General features: G+C 37.6%; 1 protein-coding gene across 1 annotated transcript in view; it reads right to left on the bottom strand.

Annotated features, from left to right (window-relative positions):
* The window catches only part of Rock2 (Rho associated coiled-coil containing protein kinase 2), a 197,540-nt gene that overhangs the window by 12,425 nt on the left and 169,046 nt on the right, over nucleotides 1–16,069 (bottom strand). Inside the window, exons 21-27 of the mRNA XM_004665687.2 lie at nucleotides 10,057–10,126; nucleotides 8,619–8,722; nucleotides 4,453–4,639; nucleotides 2,233–2,326; nucleotides 2,054–2,148; nucleotides 680–859; nucleotides 347–515 (exon numbers count right to left, since the gene is read on the bottom strand). Coding sequence (XP_004665744.1) covers nucleotides 347–515; nucleotides 680–859; nucleotides 2,054–2,148; nucleotides 2,233–2,326; nucleotides 4,453–4,639; nucleotides 8,619–8,722; nucleotides 10,057–10,126 — 899 coding nt within the window. The remainder of the gene's footprint in view (nucleotides 1–346; nucleotides 516–679; nucleotides 860–2,053; nucleotides 2,149–2,232; nucleotides 2,327–4,452; nucleotides 4,640–8,618; nucleotides 8,723–10,056; nucleotides 10,127–16,069) is intronic.

Below are 16,069 nucleotides of genomic sequence, written 5' to 3'. Positions count from 1 at the left end.
GATTCCATAGTGTGTGATTGAGTGATATGAACTTAACAACCAACATGTAAGAAAGTAAGAATGCAGAGAGAAAATAAAATGAAAACTATTATAAAGAGAGCTATGATATTTGAATTAACAATCTATGCACTTGTTTTTCTTTCCATCTAGTTTTTTAAATGAAAATCATTGTTAAAAAGTTAATTACCAAAATAAACCCAAAATTTAAATGAATCCTCACTCCAGGGAGAAGTTTTCCATAAAGAAATGACAAGCATTTTTCCTCAAGAGGAAAGCTAAGCACAATATTTATGCCAGTCACCTGATGTGTTTAAGACAAATATAAAAGACGAAAGAGAATCTGTACCTGGAAATCCATCATCTACCTCAGCATCCCCAGGTCCACTCCCTATACTGGAACTGTCCAAACCAATATGCAAGGCCTGGAGTTGTGAGCGCAGCTGCTCAATGTCACTGTCTTTACTGTCCAGTGTCATTTGAAGTTCAATTCGAATTTGGCTCTCTTCAGCTATTTGCTAGAAGAAAATAAATTAATTAGATGAAATGTGTCATGTAATTTTATATTTTGGTTCAATAATTACTAATAGAAATGTTCTATAACCATTAAAATGTACACAAATATGAAAATGATTCTACTTCTTCAAAAATTTTCAATGTAGAATTCAAAGAGTATTCTCACAGCCTGCATTTCATTCAGTTCTTTTTGATACTTGATCATCTGCTGCGTCAATTTTTCACGTTCAGATTTGAGCTCCATATGTAGCTTTCTATTCTCCTTTTCTTTCCTTCGCACATCTGTGTCACTACCACGCTTGACAGGTTCTTTTCGATTCATGATCTCAGCCAACTTATTCACAGCCTTAAAAATGTAAAAATAAGCATATAAATAAGCTCTGTTGATGTTTTCTCAAGAACTCACCAGTTACAAATTATATAACCTTTAGTCATTCCTTCTATATAAAGTTACAAAGAAATACTTTCTCATAATTTTTATTTTTTTTCTATCTAACTTTAAATAACACACTTTATTTATCCTTCCCCATTTTGTATTCTCAATAGTTTTTCATTCTCTCTCTCTCTTTTTTGAGGCAAGCCAAACAGACTGGCTTTATTTGAGAGAGAGAGAGAGAGAGAGAGAGAGAGAGAGAGAGAGAGAGAGAGAGAGAGAGAGAGAGAATGGGCACACTGGCCTCCAGCCAATGTCAACGAACTCCAGATGCATGTGCTACTTTGTGTATCTGGTTTATGTGGGTCCTGTGGAATCAAACCTGTGTATCTTGGCTTTGCAGGAAAGTGCCTTAACTGCTAAGCCATTTCTCCAGCTCCCCCCTTTTTCATGGTTAGGGGAGGAGAGAGAATGGACATGACAGGGCCTGCAATCAAACTACCCCTTTGTGCTCATGTGTGACCTTACATGCTTGTGTCACTGTGTGTCTGGCTTACATGGACTTGGAGAGTAGAATATAAGTCCTTGGGCTTGTAGGCAAGTGCCTTAACCACTAAGCCATCTCTCCAGGTATTTGAGAAACATAACTTAAAAATGTTTACAGGGTGTGGGAGTATAGCAAGGGTAGAGCACTTGTGTATCAAGTGCATGGTCCTGGGTGATCCCTAAGACCACATAAACAAATTACAGGCTTCATTGGATGTTGCTCCAAGAAATACCTTAATAGGCAGATGTTCTTTTATAAATTCTGCACTGGCATTGAAATGTACCTTGTCAACAACAGAGAATGGTACTCATTATCCACACACATTTACACGGCAGTCACGACCAAATGACATATGCCTTTTCAGATCATTTGATTCTTTTCAGCCATCAATAAATGAGTCATTCTCTATAGATCTTTCCAATTGGAAAAATTCTGGATTATAATAAAACACTGAGAAAGAACATGAAAAGGCTTCATAAACATTGAGATGGATAATGTTAATCAAATCTAGGTTCTCCTAACAACAACCCTTTAAAGTACTCATTTATAGTGCTAGAAATAAAATTTAAGATGTGAATAAAAACAAAATTCAAAACAGAATTTTGGTTCCAGTGACATACTTGAGTCTTGAGTGTCCTCTCTGTCAACAGCTGCTTCTCAAACTGGGCTTTAATAGCTGCTGCACTTATCTCTTCATCTTTCATCTTTGACAGTTCTGAAAAAATGGAGATAAAAGGTATGTTGATAACTACAGATATTAAGTATATTAAAATTAAACATTTTCCTTGCTAGTACGTACGTTCTTGAGCATCTTTCAATTTGTTGTTTAATTCTTCTTTCTCATTTGCAAGATTGGCAACATCACTAGTTAGTGTCCTATTTGTTTCTTCAAGCTAAAAAATAGTAGAATTCCAATTTACAAACTTTAAGTTGTAAGACAAGAATTCAAATGGAGATTCCCCCCGAAACACGATACCTCTTGTTTTTCTACGTTTTTCTCTTCCCTCCCTTCTGTCCCTTATGCTACTTTATCAACTTTGCCCTTAATAAAGATTTTGCCTAACAGACTTTATTATGTACCTCAGGAAACCAAAAATTTGATTTCCTTTACAAATCCTTAGCAGTTTTCTTTAAAGGAGAAAACCATTTAATAAATGAAAAGAAAACACAAAATTCTACTTTCCTTTCTAACATATAAAATAACCCATTTCTAAACAAACTGTAATGTTTCCTTTAAAATGTTATTTTAGGATGAAATTGTACTGAAGTGGACATTCTTTTATATGCCTCCAAATTCTATTCCTACTATAGTTCTTGAAGTTTTATTATGAATTGTGTGTGTTTAATCTTCTCTCTATATATGTATATGTATGTGTGTGTATATATATATATTTATTTGTTTTGGTTTTTCAAGGAAGGGTCTCACACTAGCCCAGGCTGACCTGGATTCGCTATGTAGTCTCAGGGTGGTCTTGGACTCACAGCTATCCTCCTACCTCTGCCTCCCGAGTGCTGAGATTAAAGCCGAGTGCCAACACACCTGGCTCATTCAATTTTTTTTTTTTTGTGGTGCATGCTTTTTAAAAATTTTTTAATTTTATTTTTTTAATTTTTATTAGCATTTTCCATGGTTATAAAAAAATATCCCATGGTAATTCCCTCCCTACCCTCCCACCCACACTTTCCCCTTTGAAATCATTCAATATTTTTATTTCTATTACATATATATGAAATAATATATGTGGCTTTTATAAGATTTAAAATCATTATTCACTTGACATATTACAGAAATAAACCGCTAGCTGAGCATAGTGGTGCATGTCTATAATCCCAACTCTTGGAAGACTAAGATATGAGAACTTTCAATTCTGGACCCTCCTGTGTTCAAAAGAAAAGGAAGAAAACAAATCAACCTAGTAATATATCTAAAGATCTAGTTCACTTAAGCTCTATCTTTAAAATAATGTATCATTGTTGTTATTGTCACTGTGTTTGAGACTGGGTCTCAGCTACTTCAGGCTGGTCTCAACCTTGTTATGGAGCTAAGGATGATCTTAACCTCCTGATCCTCCTACCTTCATCTTCTGAGTACTGAGTCCACAGCCATGTGCTACCATGCCTGGCTTATTTAATATACAGAACCACAGCCATGTGTGACTACACTAGTTTATTTAATGTATCTATTAAGTCATCTACTAAAACATTTGAGTTTTTGCTATTTATAAACATTCATGTTACTATAAGCATTGTGCCTGAATTTCTCTGGCATTCTTATTTTGATATGGACTTTAAGTTGTATTACATGCTAAAATTTTACTGGAAACTGCCATATTGAATTTATCTCTCCATAGTAGTAGTTAAAAATGTCATTTTTCAGGCTGGAGAGATGGCTTAGTGGTTAAGTGCTTGCCTGTGAAGCCTAAGGACTCCAGTTCAAGGCTCGATTCCCTAGGACCCACATTAGCCAGATGCATAGGGGGCACACACGTGTGGAGTTTGTTTGCAGTGGCTGGAGGCCCTGGCATACCTATTCTCTCTCTATATCTGCCTCTTTGTTGCTCTCAAGTAAGTAAATAAATAAATAAAAATAATTGTTTTTGAATACCATTTTTCCAGATATCTTATAGACATGTGACTTTTGGCCATGTGTTGGGTACTAAATGGTTATTTCAGAGATGTTTTATTAGCCTTTTTGAAAAGCAGTAAGGTAAATCATCATATATATTTTTGGGGGGGGTATTTTTTTCTTCTCAATGAGTTGTAGGAGTTCTATGTGTATTCTAGATACTATTCCTCTATTTCATCACACATATCTTGTCATTTAAGTCCCCATCTATCATATGTAAGAGCTTTATATTCTGTTCTAGTAGCTTTAAGTTTTTATTTTTCATATTTTGTCCGTATATTTATAGCCCTGTTCTAAAACCATACTTTCCCATTCCTGTAGCATTTCAGTAGGTCTGCATAAGTAACAAAGTAAACCCAACTACTCAAGTAAAGGAACTAAAACTTTACTTACAGATGCAATTGTAGCATCTTTTTCGGTAAGTTCCTGTTTGTGCCGTGCCATCATCTCTTTGATCTCCAGCTCCTTCATGATTTTCTCTTTTTCCAAATCAGAATATTGTTCTTCAGCAATTGAACGAGCCAGCTGCTCAGAATCTGCTTTAGTTAAGGTGATCTCCAGTTGGGCAGCCAAGGAATCTCTGTATTTTTTTTAAAATACTGATTTTTAAAAACTCTTTACTTTCTGCTCTTTTATAAAAAACAATTATTTTTGTTTATTTGTTAGAAAGAGAGAGAGTGAATCTGGGTGTGCCAGGGTCTCTAGCCATGCAAACAACATCCGGATGCATGTGCTGCCATGTGCATCTAGCTTACATGGGTACTGGGGAATTAAACCTGGGTCCTTAGGCTTAGTAGGCAAGTGCCTTAAACGCTAAGCCATCTTGCCAGCCCTCATTTTTTTTTAAGCGTTATGGCACTGGGAATTGAATCCAGGGGCTCGTGCATTCTAAATCCCCAACTTAGAGATACATCATTTAAAAAAGTCAGTATTTGGGGCATGTGCAGAGGTGTGGAGAGAGCAGGCCAGAACCCTATCTGTTGGCTCCTCCCAGCTCCCTGGTCTAGGTTCCCTGCAAGGACAGTGTGCTTGTGGGCAGGCCAGACAGTGTAAAGTGAGTAGGCCAGATCCCTGTTTCCTGGCTCCTCCCAGTCCTCTGGTGGTCCTGGTAGGTCCCATTGTGCCTCACTAGGGGAGGCCTGGTCCCTGTGTGATCTGTGGAATTAGGCCTTTTGCTCTGGTATCCTGACCAGCCAGTTCACCTGGGTAAGAGCACATGGGTCAAAGGACAAAAACTTGCTTTCTCCTCAGTAAGATAAAGAATCTTCCTAAGATGAGTAGACAACAATGCAAAAAAGCCAACAAACGTCAGAAAACTGAAAGATCTCCATCAAGGATGCCTACTCCTACAATGGAGGCCTCCAATGAAACCCGAGAAAAAAATCAACAGAAACTCAATCCCAAAATGAAAACACAACCAATGACAACCTGATCAAAACAACTGCTTAGTTGGAAGCAAACCATCAAAGAACTAACAATCGTATCAATGAAACTGAACAGAATTATCTCCTAGAGCATTCAGCACTGACAGTAGGCTTAACTTGACTGAAGAAAACATCAGAACCCCCAAAGAGATATGAATAAATTGAAGATAAGTAAAGAAATGGAAGATCTCAACAACTGGTTGACTATGCTTAATGAAGACTTACTTGATCAAATGAAAGAATGAATTCCAAGAAACATCAAGAAACTCAGAACTTGAACTGAAATGGTACCTCAAAACAGATGGGCACAATGCAAAATAACACAACAGAAAACAAAAACCAAATAGAAATTATAAAAACCTCTCTAGAACCCTTCACCAACAGAGTTACCCATGTGGAAGACAGAACCTCTGACCTGGAAGACAATACAGAAGAAACTGATTGGAGGCCAAAAACTTTGCTAAGTTCAAAAAATCAAGTGAACAGAATATGAGGGAGCTGTGGGACACCTTAAAATGACCAAACATCCAGCTCATGGGTATACCAAGAGAAGAAATCAAGACCAGAGGTAGAGAAAACATATTCAACAAAATTATTGAAGAAAAATTTCCAAATTTCTCAAACAAGAGGCCCATCCAGATAAAAGAAGCCCATAGAACACCAAACAGACAGGACCAAAGAAGAAAATCTTCAAGATACTCTTAACAACAAAGAGTGTTAAAAGTAGCAAGACAGAAACAACTCACAACATACAAAGGCAATCCCATCAGAATTACATCAGATTTCTCAATGGAAACCCTGAAAGCCAGAAGGGACTGGAATGGAATACGTCAAAGTCTAACAAAGTATGGCTTCCAACTCAAGCTACTCTACCCAGCAAAAATATCCTTCATAATAGATGGTGAAAGAAAAAACTTTCCACAAAAAAAAGTCAACTCCATGATTATACAAACACAAAGCTAAACCTACAGAGAATACTTGAGGGAATACTCCACACAGAACTGTCAAACAACCAATTTCAAGAGCCAACAAGAAGAAGGTCACAATAACCAAAACAGACCAAGCTCAAAAAAGTAACAAAAACACAAGAAAGCACCAAACCCCATAAAACACCTCATCATGGCAGGGATTATTTCAAACCTCACAGGAATAACCTTAGATATTAATAGTTTTAACTCACCCATCAAAAGACACAGGTTATCAGGATGGATCAAAAAACTTGACCTTTCTATCTGCTAGGTTCAAGAAACCCATCTCACCACTAAAGACAGAAACGTTCTCAGGGTGAAAGGCTGGAAAATGATATTCCAAGCAAAGGGAAGTAAAAAACAAGTGAATGTTGCTACATTAATAATCTGATAAAATAGACTTCAAACCAAAACTAATCAAAAAGGACCAAGAAGGCCACTCCTTACTTGTCAAGAGAATGATCCTGCACAATCATAAATACATATATGACAAAACACAGCAGGTACATCACAGTTTATAAAATAAAATCTATACAACAATAAGACAGAAATAAACACCAACACTATCATAGTCAGAGAGTTTAATACTCCACTATCATCAACAGACAAGATCATCTAAGCAGAAAATAAACTGGGAAATAATAGAGCTCAATAACATCATATTTACAGAACTTTTTACCCAAATTCCTCGGAATACATTCTTGTTAGCAGCCTATGGAACTTTCCCCAAAATTGACCATATATTAGGCCATAAAGTGTACCTTCATAAAGTCAGGAAAATTGAAGTAACTTCCCGCATCATGTCAGATCACAATGCTTTAAAGCTAGAAATTAACAATAAGAGACACATCAAGAACTCCACCAGCTGCAGGAGACTAAGCAACACACTTTTAAACAATGAATGGGTCCTGGGAGAAATCAAAAAAGAAATCATGCCCGGCGTGGTGGTGCACGCCTTTAATCCCAGCACTCGGGAGGTAGAGGTAGGAGGATCACTGTGAGTTCGAGGCCACCCTGAGATTATAAAGACAATTCCAGGTCAGCCTGAGCTATAAGTGAGACCCTACCTCGAAAAACAAAACAAAACAAAAATTGTAAAATTCCTAGAACTGAATGATAATGAAACACAACCTACCAAAACTTATGGGACACAATGAAGGCAGTCCTAAGGGGAAAATTCATAGCTCTAATTGCTTTCTTTACAAAGACAAAGATCCAAAATTAACAACCTGACAGTCCACCTAAAGGTATTGGAAAAACAAGAAGAATCCAACCCAAAGAGCTCAAGACAGAAAGAAATAATCAAGATTAGAGCAAAAATTAATGAATTGGAAACTAAGAAAACAATTTTTTTTAAAAAAAAATCAATGAAATTAAGAGCTGGTTCTTCGAAAAAAATATAGAATAACAAACCGATAGCCAATTTGATCACGCAAAAAAAGGGTGGGGGGAGAAGTCTCAACATAATTGGAAATGAGAAAGGAGACATCACAACAGACATCAATGAAATAGGTGGAATCATCGGTGCATACTTTCACTACCTCTACTCCATAAACTTAAATAATCTGGAAGAAATGAATGAATTCCTAGACACATATCACCTACCAAAATTAAACCCAGAGCAGAAAATTAGCCCATCTAGTGCTGAAAGGCATTACATGAGTTACCGGAAGGAAAGTGGCCAACTTCTGTCTGAGCAACTCAAAGTCTAAGCGACTCAGAAGCAAATAACCTGACAAGATGCTCACACAAGTGCAATAGTGGCACACAGCCATGGTGGGTAACCAACTGCTCTTGGATTGGCTAACAGATCTGCTCAGTGAAAAGGAACCCATATTTGGAACTAGGAAACAAGTCAGAATCATAACCAGTTAACAGTTTTGCTTCCCAATGTCAAGCTCACACTAATCTTGGCATCACTAAATTAATAATGGTCATCCCATTTAACCTGTACTGAAATCACCCTCTATTGGAGATTCTGCTTCTGTTTTAGATGGGAGCAGGATCTGAGGAGATAAATGACCCAGTGCACTTCACCCTTGTCCCAGCTGAAGTCAAAGAGGAACTGGGGAAATGAGCAAGACTGCTTCTTTCTTGGTGAACACCAGGCACTGTTCTAGAAGCAGAGTATATATTTAAAAGCAAAGGACAAGGGTCCTGTCCTTACCTTTCATCTTGTAACTCCTGTTTCTTCTGCTGTAATTCTTTACAAAGTTTAGTCTTTTCTTCACTTTCCTCTTTAAGTTCTCTAACTTGTGTTTTATAGAGGGTCTAAAGAACAAAATACAACAGAAATGGATAACATTATCATAAAAAGACAAAAAGTGAAAAAAAGGACAAAAACTTGAACAAATACAAATATTTTTCTTAGTATTAAATAATTTTGGGCTCCTAGAAGTCAGTAGTTTCACGGGACTATTTTCTAGCGGCCAATTAATAAATTAATAAAAGTTCAACTAGTAACTACAGGTGTACTTACTGGTATAATGCACATATTCACGGCTCTGCCTTTAGCATACATGACCCCTTAAAACATCAGTTAATAATTTACAAACATGTCTTTCAATGGGATATTATAGATATTATTCTGATTAAATGGCTTAGGTTGGTAGGATGAATGAAGAGGTAAGAAAAAAAACAATACTGATTTGTAAAAACAAGCCAATGGAAAAGAGGGTACTTTCTACTTATATTTTAAAATGGATCTCAAAAAAGGACAAATGCTAAAATAGCAATTTTATTTCTTTCATTATAAAACACCAAAAGGCAGTGAGTTAAAAAAATTTATCTGTGTATATGTGTGTGCACATGCATGTGTATATGGGTACACCAGGGTCTCTTGCCATGTAAATAAACTCCAGATGCACAGGGCATTTTGTGTTCACCTTCACATGGGAGCTAGGGAACTGCACTGTGACCAGCAGGCTTTGCAAGCAAAAACCTTTAAATGTACAACCATGTCTTCCCAATCCAAGGCAATGTTTTTAACCAGCTTCAGAGGTATGTTATAGTATGTGCTTAGAATTATGTTCCTAGCAACAACAGCAGACTCACTGGTTGTTACTGTTTTGAGACAGTGTCTTGCTCTATTACTTAGATTGGTCTCAAACTTGTATACTCAAGGGACCCTACCACATTAGTATCCCAAGTAATTTCCAGGTCCAGGTCCATGTACCAGCCCCACAAAATAGATTTCTGTAAAACAATCTATATTCTTCTGTCCTGTCCCTCTCTCCATTTTTGTGATACTGAGTATTAAACTCAGGACCTCACCCATGCTAATTAAATATTTTACCACTAGGCTACATCCCCAGACTCCATTCAGTTTTATAAGCTTTGAAATATAAAACATCCCATCCAATTCTATCTGGTATTTATCAATATTTTAGAGATGGCTGTAGTGGTATTCTCTTGCTAATCCAAGCACTCAGAAGGTATTGGCAGAAAGACTGAAAATAGTAGGCCAGCTTGGGATACACAATGGACCTCTCAAAAGCCAAACAAAAATAAATTATTTTAAACAAAACCACTCTCCTGGCTCTTCAATCAGAACCTTTTAAAGTCGACAAATAAAACAATTTCAAATAAACATGTCTGGAACTTACAGAAAAATACTGCTCAGCTTCAAGTTGATCTTGGAGTTCCTTCATCTGCCCATCTGCATCTTGGCGTTCTCTGTGAAGACAGCCAATCAATGGCTTAAATAAAATGTACCCACTTTAAACCAGTTACTCTGGAAGTATGGTCTAGGGAACACTAAGACTTTCAAAGAATCACTGAAGTACATCTTTTTCATGCAAATACTAATCATATTCCTGCTTTTAAAACTCTTGATTCCTGCCAGGCCTGGTGGTACAGTCTGGTGATCCAAGCACTTGGGAGGTTGATGCAGAGGACTGAGAGTACAAGGTTAGCCTAGGCAATCTCGTGAGACCCATTTATTCATCTGTTCATAAACAAACAAACAAAAAGCAAAGAAAGCCAAGTGTGGTGATGTCATGTCTACCATCCCAGCACTTTAGAAGCTGAGGCAATAGGATCACTGGGAGTTTGAGGCTGGCCTGGGGGTACATGGCTACATACTGAGATCCTGCCATAATACCACATATAAAACACAAACATAAAAAACTAAACTCTCATTTCTTTATAACTTGTCCTAAGGCTAAATAATATATAATTTCATTAATGCAATAGCTAATACAATGTTTGCTTGCACTTGCAATTTTTTCTCAGGTTTATTTTACTTTATTCCCCTTGTTCCCCTGAGACAAGATCTTTCTATATAGTTCAGGCTGGCTTTAAAACTGCAATCTTCTAGCCTTCGCCTCCTCAGTGCTGGGACTGATTATAGATATATACTTCCACATCTGGCTTTCAGCTGTTATTTATAATGCAAGAAGTATCATGTGATATGACACGTAAACAAGAATTCTTCAAAACCCTCATATTTTTATTTATTTTCATTGTTTTAGAGAGTCACAGAGAGAGAATTGGTACATCAGGGCCTCAGACACTGACATCAGACTCCAGATGCTTGCACCATCTAGGGGGCATATGCAACTTTGTGCTTGCCTCACCTTTGTCTGTCTGGCTAATGTGGGATCTAGAGAGTCAAATATGGGTCTTTGGGCTTTGTAGGCAAGCGCCTTTACCACTAAGCCATCTCTCCAGCCCAAACTCTCATATTTTTAAGAGTATAAAAAAAAGTTCTAAATAAGAGGGAGTTCCAAGATAAATAATGCTATACTAAATCAACAACATTCTCATACATATATTGTTACAAGTTACATGAATCAACCAAAGATAATTCATGAGTATCTGAAAATTCGTTCTTAGGGTGAGTGAAGACTTGAGTCCCCAGTAGCATATTAGGCCAGATGCACGAGGTGGCATAAAAGTCTGGAGTTTGTTTGTAGTGGCTACAGGCCCTGGGGATCCCATCCTTTCTCTTCACATACTCTCTCAACTCAAATAAATAATTTTTTAAAACATTTATTTTGTTTTTATTTATTTATGTATTTATTTGAGAGTAACAAAGAGAAAGAGGCAGATATATATATAGAAAGAGAGAGAATGGGCATACCAGGGCCCCCAGCCACTGCACATGAACTCCAGATGCGTTTGCCTCCTTGTGCATTTGGCTAATGTGGGTCCTGGGGAATTGAGCCTTGAACTGGGGTCCTTAGGCTTCACAGGCAAGCACTTAATAGCCAAGCCATCTCTCCAGCCCAAGTAAATATGTTTTTTTAATTTTTTAAAATTTTTATTAGCATTTTCCATGATAATAAAAAAAAAATCCCATGGTAATTCCCTCCCCCCATACTTTCCCCTTTGAAATTCCATTCTCCATCATATTACCTCCCCATCTCAATCACTATACTTACATATATACAATATCACCCTATTAAGTAGCCTCCTCCCTTCCTTTCTCTTCCCTTTATATCTCCTTTTTAACTTACTGGTCTCTGCTACTAAGTATTTTCCTTCTCACGCTGTAGCCCAATCATCTGTAGCTAGGATCCACATATGAGGAAGAACATGTGGCACTTGGCTTTCTGGGCCTGGTTATCTCACTTAGTATAATCCTTTCCAGGTCCATCCATTTTTCTGCAAATTTCATAACTTCATTTTTCTTTACCGCTGAGTAGAACTCCATTGTATAAATGTGCCACATCTTCGTTATCCACTCATCAGTTGAGGGACATCTAGGCTGGTTCCATTTCCCAGCTATTATAAATTGAGCAGCAATAAACATGGTTGAGCACGTACTTCAAAGGAAATGAGATGAGTCCTTAGGATATATGCCTAGGAGTGCTATAGCTGGGTCACATGGTAGATCAATCTTTAGCTGTTTTAGGAACCTCCACACTGATTTCCACAATGGCTGGACCAGATTGCATTCCCACCAGCAGTGTAGAAGGGCTCCTCTTTTTCTACATCCCCACCAACATTTATGATCATTTGTCTTCATGATGGTTGCCAATCTGACAGGAGTGAGATGAAATCTCAATGTAGTTTTAATCTGCATTTCCCTGATGACTAGTGACGTAGAACAATTTTTTAGATGCTTATATGCCATTCGTATTTCTTCCTTTGAGAATGTTCTATTTAGCTCCACAGCCCATTTTTTGATTGGTTTGTTTGGTTCCTTATTATTTAACTTTTTGAGTTCTTTGTATATCCTAGATATTAATCCTCTATCAGGGTTTCCCCTACTTTTTTCTCTAGCAGTTTCAGAGTTTCAGGTCTGATGTTAAAGTCTTTAATCCATCTGGACTTAATTCTTGTGCATGACGAGAGAGAAGAATCTATTTTCATCATTCTGCAGATATATACCCAGTTTTCCCAACACCATTTGCTGAAGAGGCTGCCTTTTCCCCAATGAGTATTTTTGGCATTTTTATTGAATATCAGGTGGCTAAAGCTACCTGGGCTTACATCTGGGTCCTCTATTTTGTTCCACTGATCTACATGTCTGTTTTTGTGCCAGTACCACACTGTTTTTGTTACTATGGCTCTGTAGTATAGGTTAAAATCAGGTATGGTGATACCACCAGCCTTATTTTTGTTGCTCAGTATTATTTTAGATATTTGAGGTTTTTTGTGATTCCAAATGAATTTTTGTATTATTTTTTCTATTTTCATGAAGAATGCCTTTGGAATTTTGATAGGGATTGCATTAAATGTGTTGATTGCTTTAGGTAAGATTGCCATTTTCACAATATTGATTCTTCCAATCCAGGAACAAGGGATGTTTCTCCACTTTCTAGTGTCTTCTGTAATTTCTCACTTGAGTGTTTTAAAGTTCTCATTGTAGAGATTCTTTACTTCCTTTGTTAGGTTTACAAGTTACTTTATATTTTTTTAATGCAATTGTGAATGGGAGTGATTCTCTGATTTCATCCTGTGTTTGTTGTTAGCATATATGAATGAGCATATATTAAATGAGCCAGGAGCGGTGGCACATGCCTTTAATCCCAGCACTCCAAAGGCAGAGGTAGGAGGATAACTGTGAGTTCGAGGCTACCCACAGACTACATACTGAATTCCAAGTCAGTCTGGCTAGACCAAGACCCTAGCTCAAAATCTAAAATAAATAAATAAAATAATAATAATAAAATAAAAATAAAATGAGGAGGGCTGGAGAGATGACTCAGCATTTAAAGTACTTGCCTCAAATCCTAATGACCTGGGTTAATTACCCTGTACCTACATAAAGACAAATGCACAAAGTAGCACATGCACCTGGGGTTTGTTTGCAGCAGCTGGAGACCCTGGTACACCCATTCTCTCTCTTTTTTCTCTCTCTCTACTTACAAATAAATAATAAATAAAACTAAGTAAGATGGGGGATGGAGGAATGGCTCAGCACTTGGTTACAAAGCTTGATATTTCCTAGTACCCACTTAAAAGCCAGATGCATAAAGTGATGCATGTATTTGGGATTCATTTGCAGTAGCAGGAGGCCCTGGTGTGCCCATTCATTCTCCTTCCTCTCTCAAATAAACAAACATTATAAAACAAAAAACAAAATGATCTTAACAACCCAATTAAGAAGCAGAGTTGAAAGCCAGGAATGGTGACAAGTGTCTTTAATCACAGCACTTGGAAGGTGGATCACTAAGAATTTGATGCCAGCCTGGACTAAAGAGGGAGTTCCAGGTCAGCCTAGATTAGCATGAGACCCTGCTTCATAAAAACAAAACAAGCCAGTCGTAGTAGCACACACCATTAATCTCAGTACTCAGGAGTCACAGAGGTATGACTACTGCTGTGAGTTTGATGAGGCCACCCTGAGACTACATACTGAATTTCAGGTCAGCCTGGGTTAGGGTGAGACTCTACCTCAAACAAACAAACAAACAAACAAAAAACACAGAAATATATTCATTCAAAGTGAAAGCTAAGGAAAAACCAACAAGCTGGGGAGTAACATATCTCCTGAGATATAATTCAAAGTCAAATTAAGCAGGGTAGGCAGAGGTAAGAGGATTGCTGTGAGTTCAAGGCCACCCGAGAGTACATAGTGAATTCCAGATCAGTCTGGACTAGAGTGAAACCTTACCTCGAGGGGTGGAGGGTGGGGGGGGGGGCAAATAAGCAAAAAGAAAAATGCACTACACTTTAATCCTGTAATATTTGCATAAATGTACACATACAGATTAAGGAAAAAGTCTGTAGATACAATCTCGACCTGTATTACCTCTGGAGAAAAGAGTATGTCTATATGCATAAAGGGAAACATAGTTTATTCTAATCTCTTTAAAAAAAATGGGCTGGAGGGATGGCTTAGCAGTTAAGGTTTTATGCAAAGCCCAAGGTCCCAGGTTCAATTCCCCCAAACCCACATTTAGCCAGATGCACAAGGGGGTGTGTGTGCATGCATCTGGAGTTCATTTGCAGTGGCTGGAGGCCCTGGCACGCCCACTCATTCTCTTTCTCTCTCTCTCTGTCAAATAAATAAATATAAATAAAATATTTTCAAAAACTCACAGGGCTGGAGAGATGGCATAGCAGTTATGGCACTTGCCTGCGAAGCCTAAGGAACCAGGTTCAATTCCCCAGAACCTAAGTAAACCAGAAGCACATAGTGGCACATGCATCTGGAGTTTGTATGCAGTGGCTAGAGGCCCTGGCCTGTCCATTCTCTCTCTCTCATAATAATAATAACAACAACAACAACAACAACAACCACCACCCACAAACATTTCCTAGCTGGGCACTAGCACTCCGGGAAGCAAGTCTATAAATCTAAGGGATACAGTATGAGATCCTGCCAATAAATAAATTAATAACTGAGTATTTTGCCATAGGAAAGTATCTGAATACCACCTGGGTAGTTTAAAATATGTAAAACAAGGAGAAAGTTCTTTAACTTCTCTATGTTCCATCTGTATGTTTAGGACTTTTATCCACAATTCTATTTTATATAATTTGTTTAGTCACTGGCCCTTAAATGTCTGGGTAAAAATGAAGTTATGATTCCAAATCAAAACTTTGTTTTTTTAAATTTTATGCATTTGTTTATTTATGAAAGAGAGAGGGGGGGGCAGAGAGAGAGATAGGATGGGGCATACCAGGGCCTTCAGCCACTACAAATGATCTCCAGATGCATGCACCAGCTTGTGCATCTGGCTTATGTGGGTCCTGGGCAACTGAACCTGGGTCCTTTGACTTTGCAGGCAAGCACCTTACCTACTAAACCATCTCCAGCCTCTGTTTCATTTTTTTAATATCACATCCTCTCTCACTAAGTAACAGATCCAACATGACATTTGATCATGACTGAGAGGAAGTAATTTTACTAGTAATATAAAGAGTGGGGCAAATATTAACATTATTATTATTGTGTATTTTTTAAATGGCTTCTATTTCTTAAGTAAATGACATAGAATATTAGAGTAGATCCTGTAGAGCGACTGAAAATGTCTGTCTACTTACTTGTCAAATCTGTACCATATGCTAGAAACCAAAGCAACGCCAATACACAGAAAATAAGCCTCCCTGGCTAATCTGAGATAGGCTCTCAAAGAAAGTGTCCCACATATCTCCTGATCCTTCACTTTCACTTTCTCTACTGTCATACCATTAGACAGCAGTGTGAAAATTACTGCTGGA

The sequence above is a fragment of the Jaculus jaculus genome, chromosome 5, assembly GCF_020740685.1.
Source record: "Jaculus jaculus isolate mJacJac1 chromosome 5, mJacJac1.mat.Y.cur, whole genome shotgun sequence".
NCBI lineage: Eukaryota > Metazoa > Chordata > Mammalia > Rodentia > Dipodidae > Jaculus > Jaculus jaculus.
The sequence above is the reverse complement of the archived record's forward strand: the minus strand, read 5'-3'. Positions and strand labels throughout refer to the sequence as shown.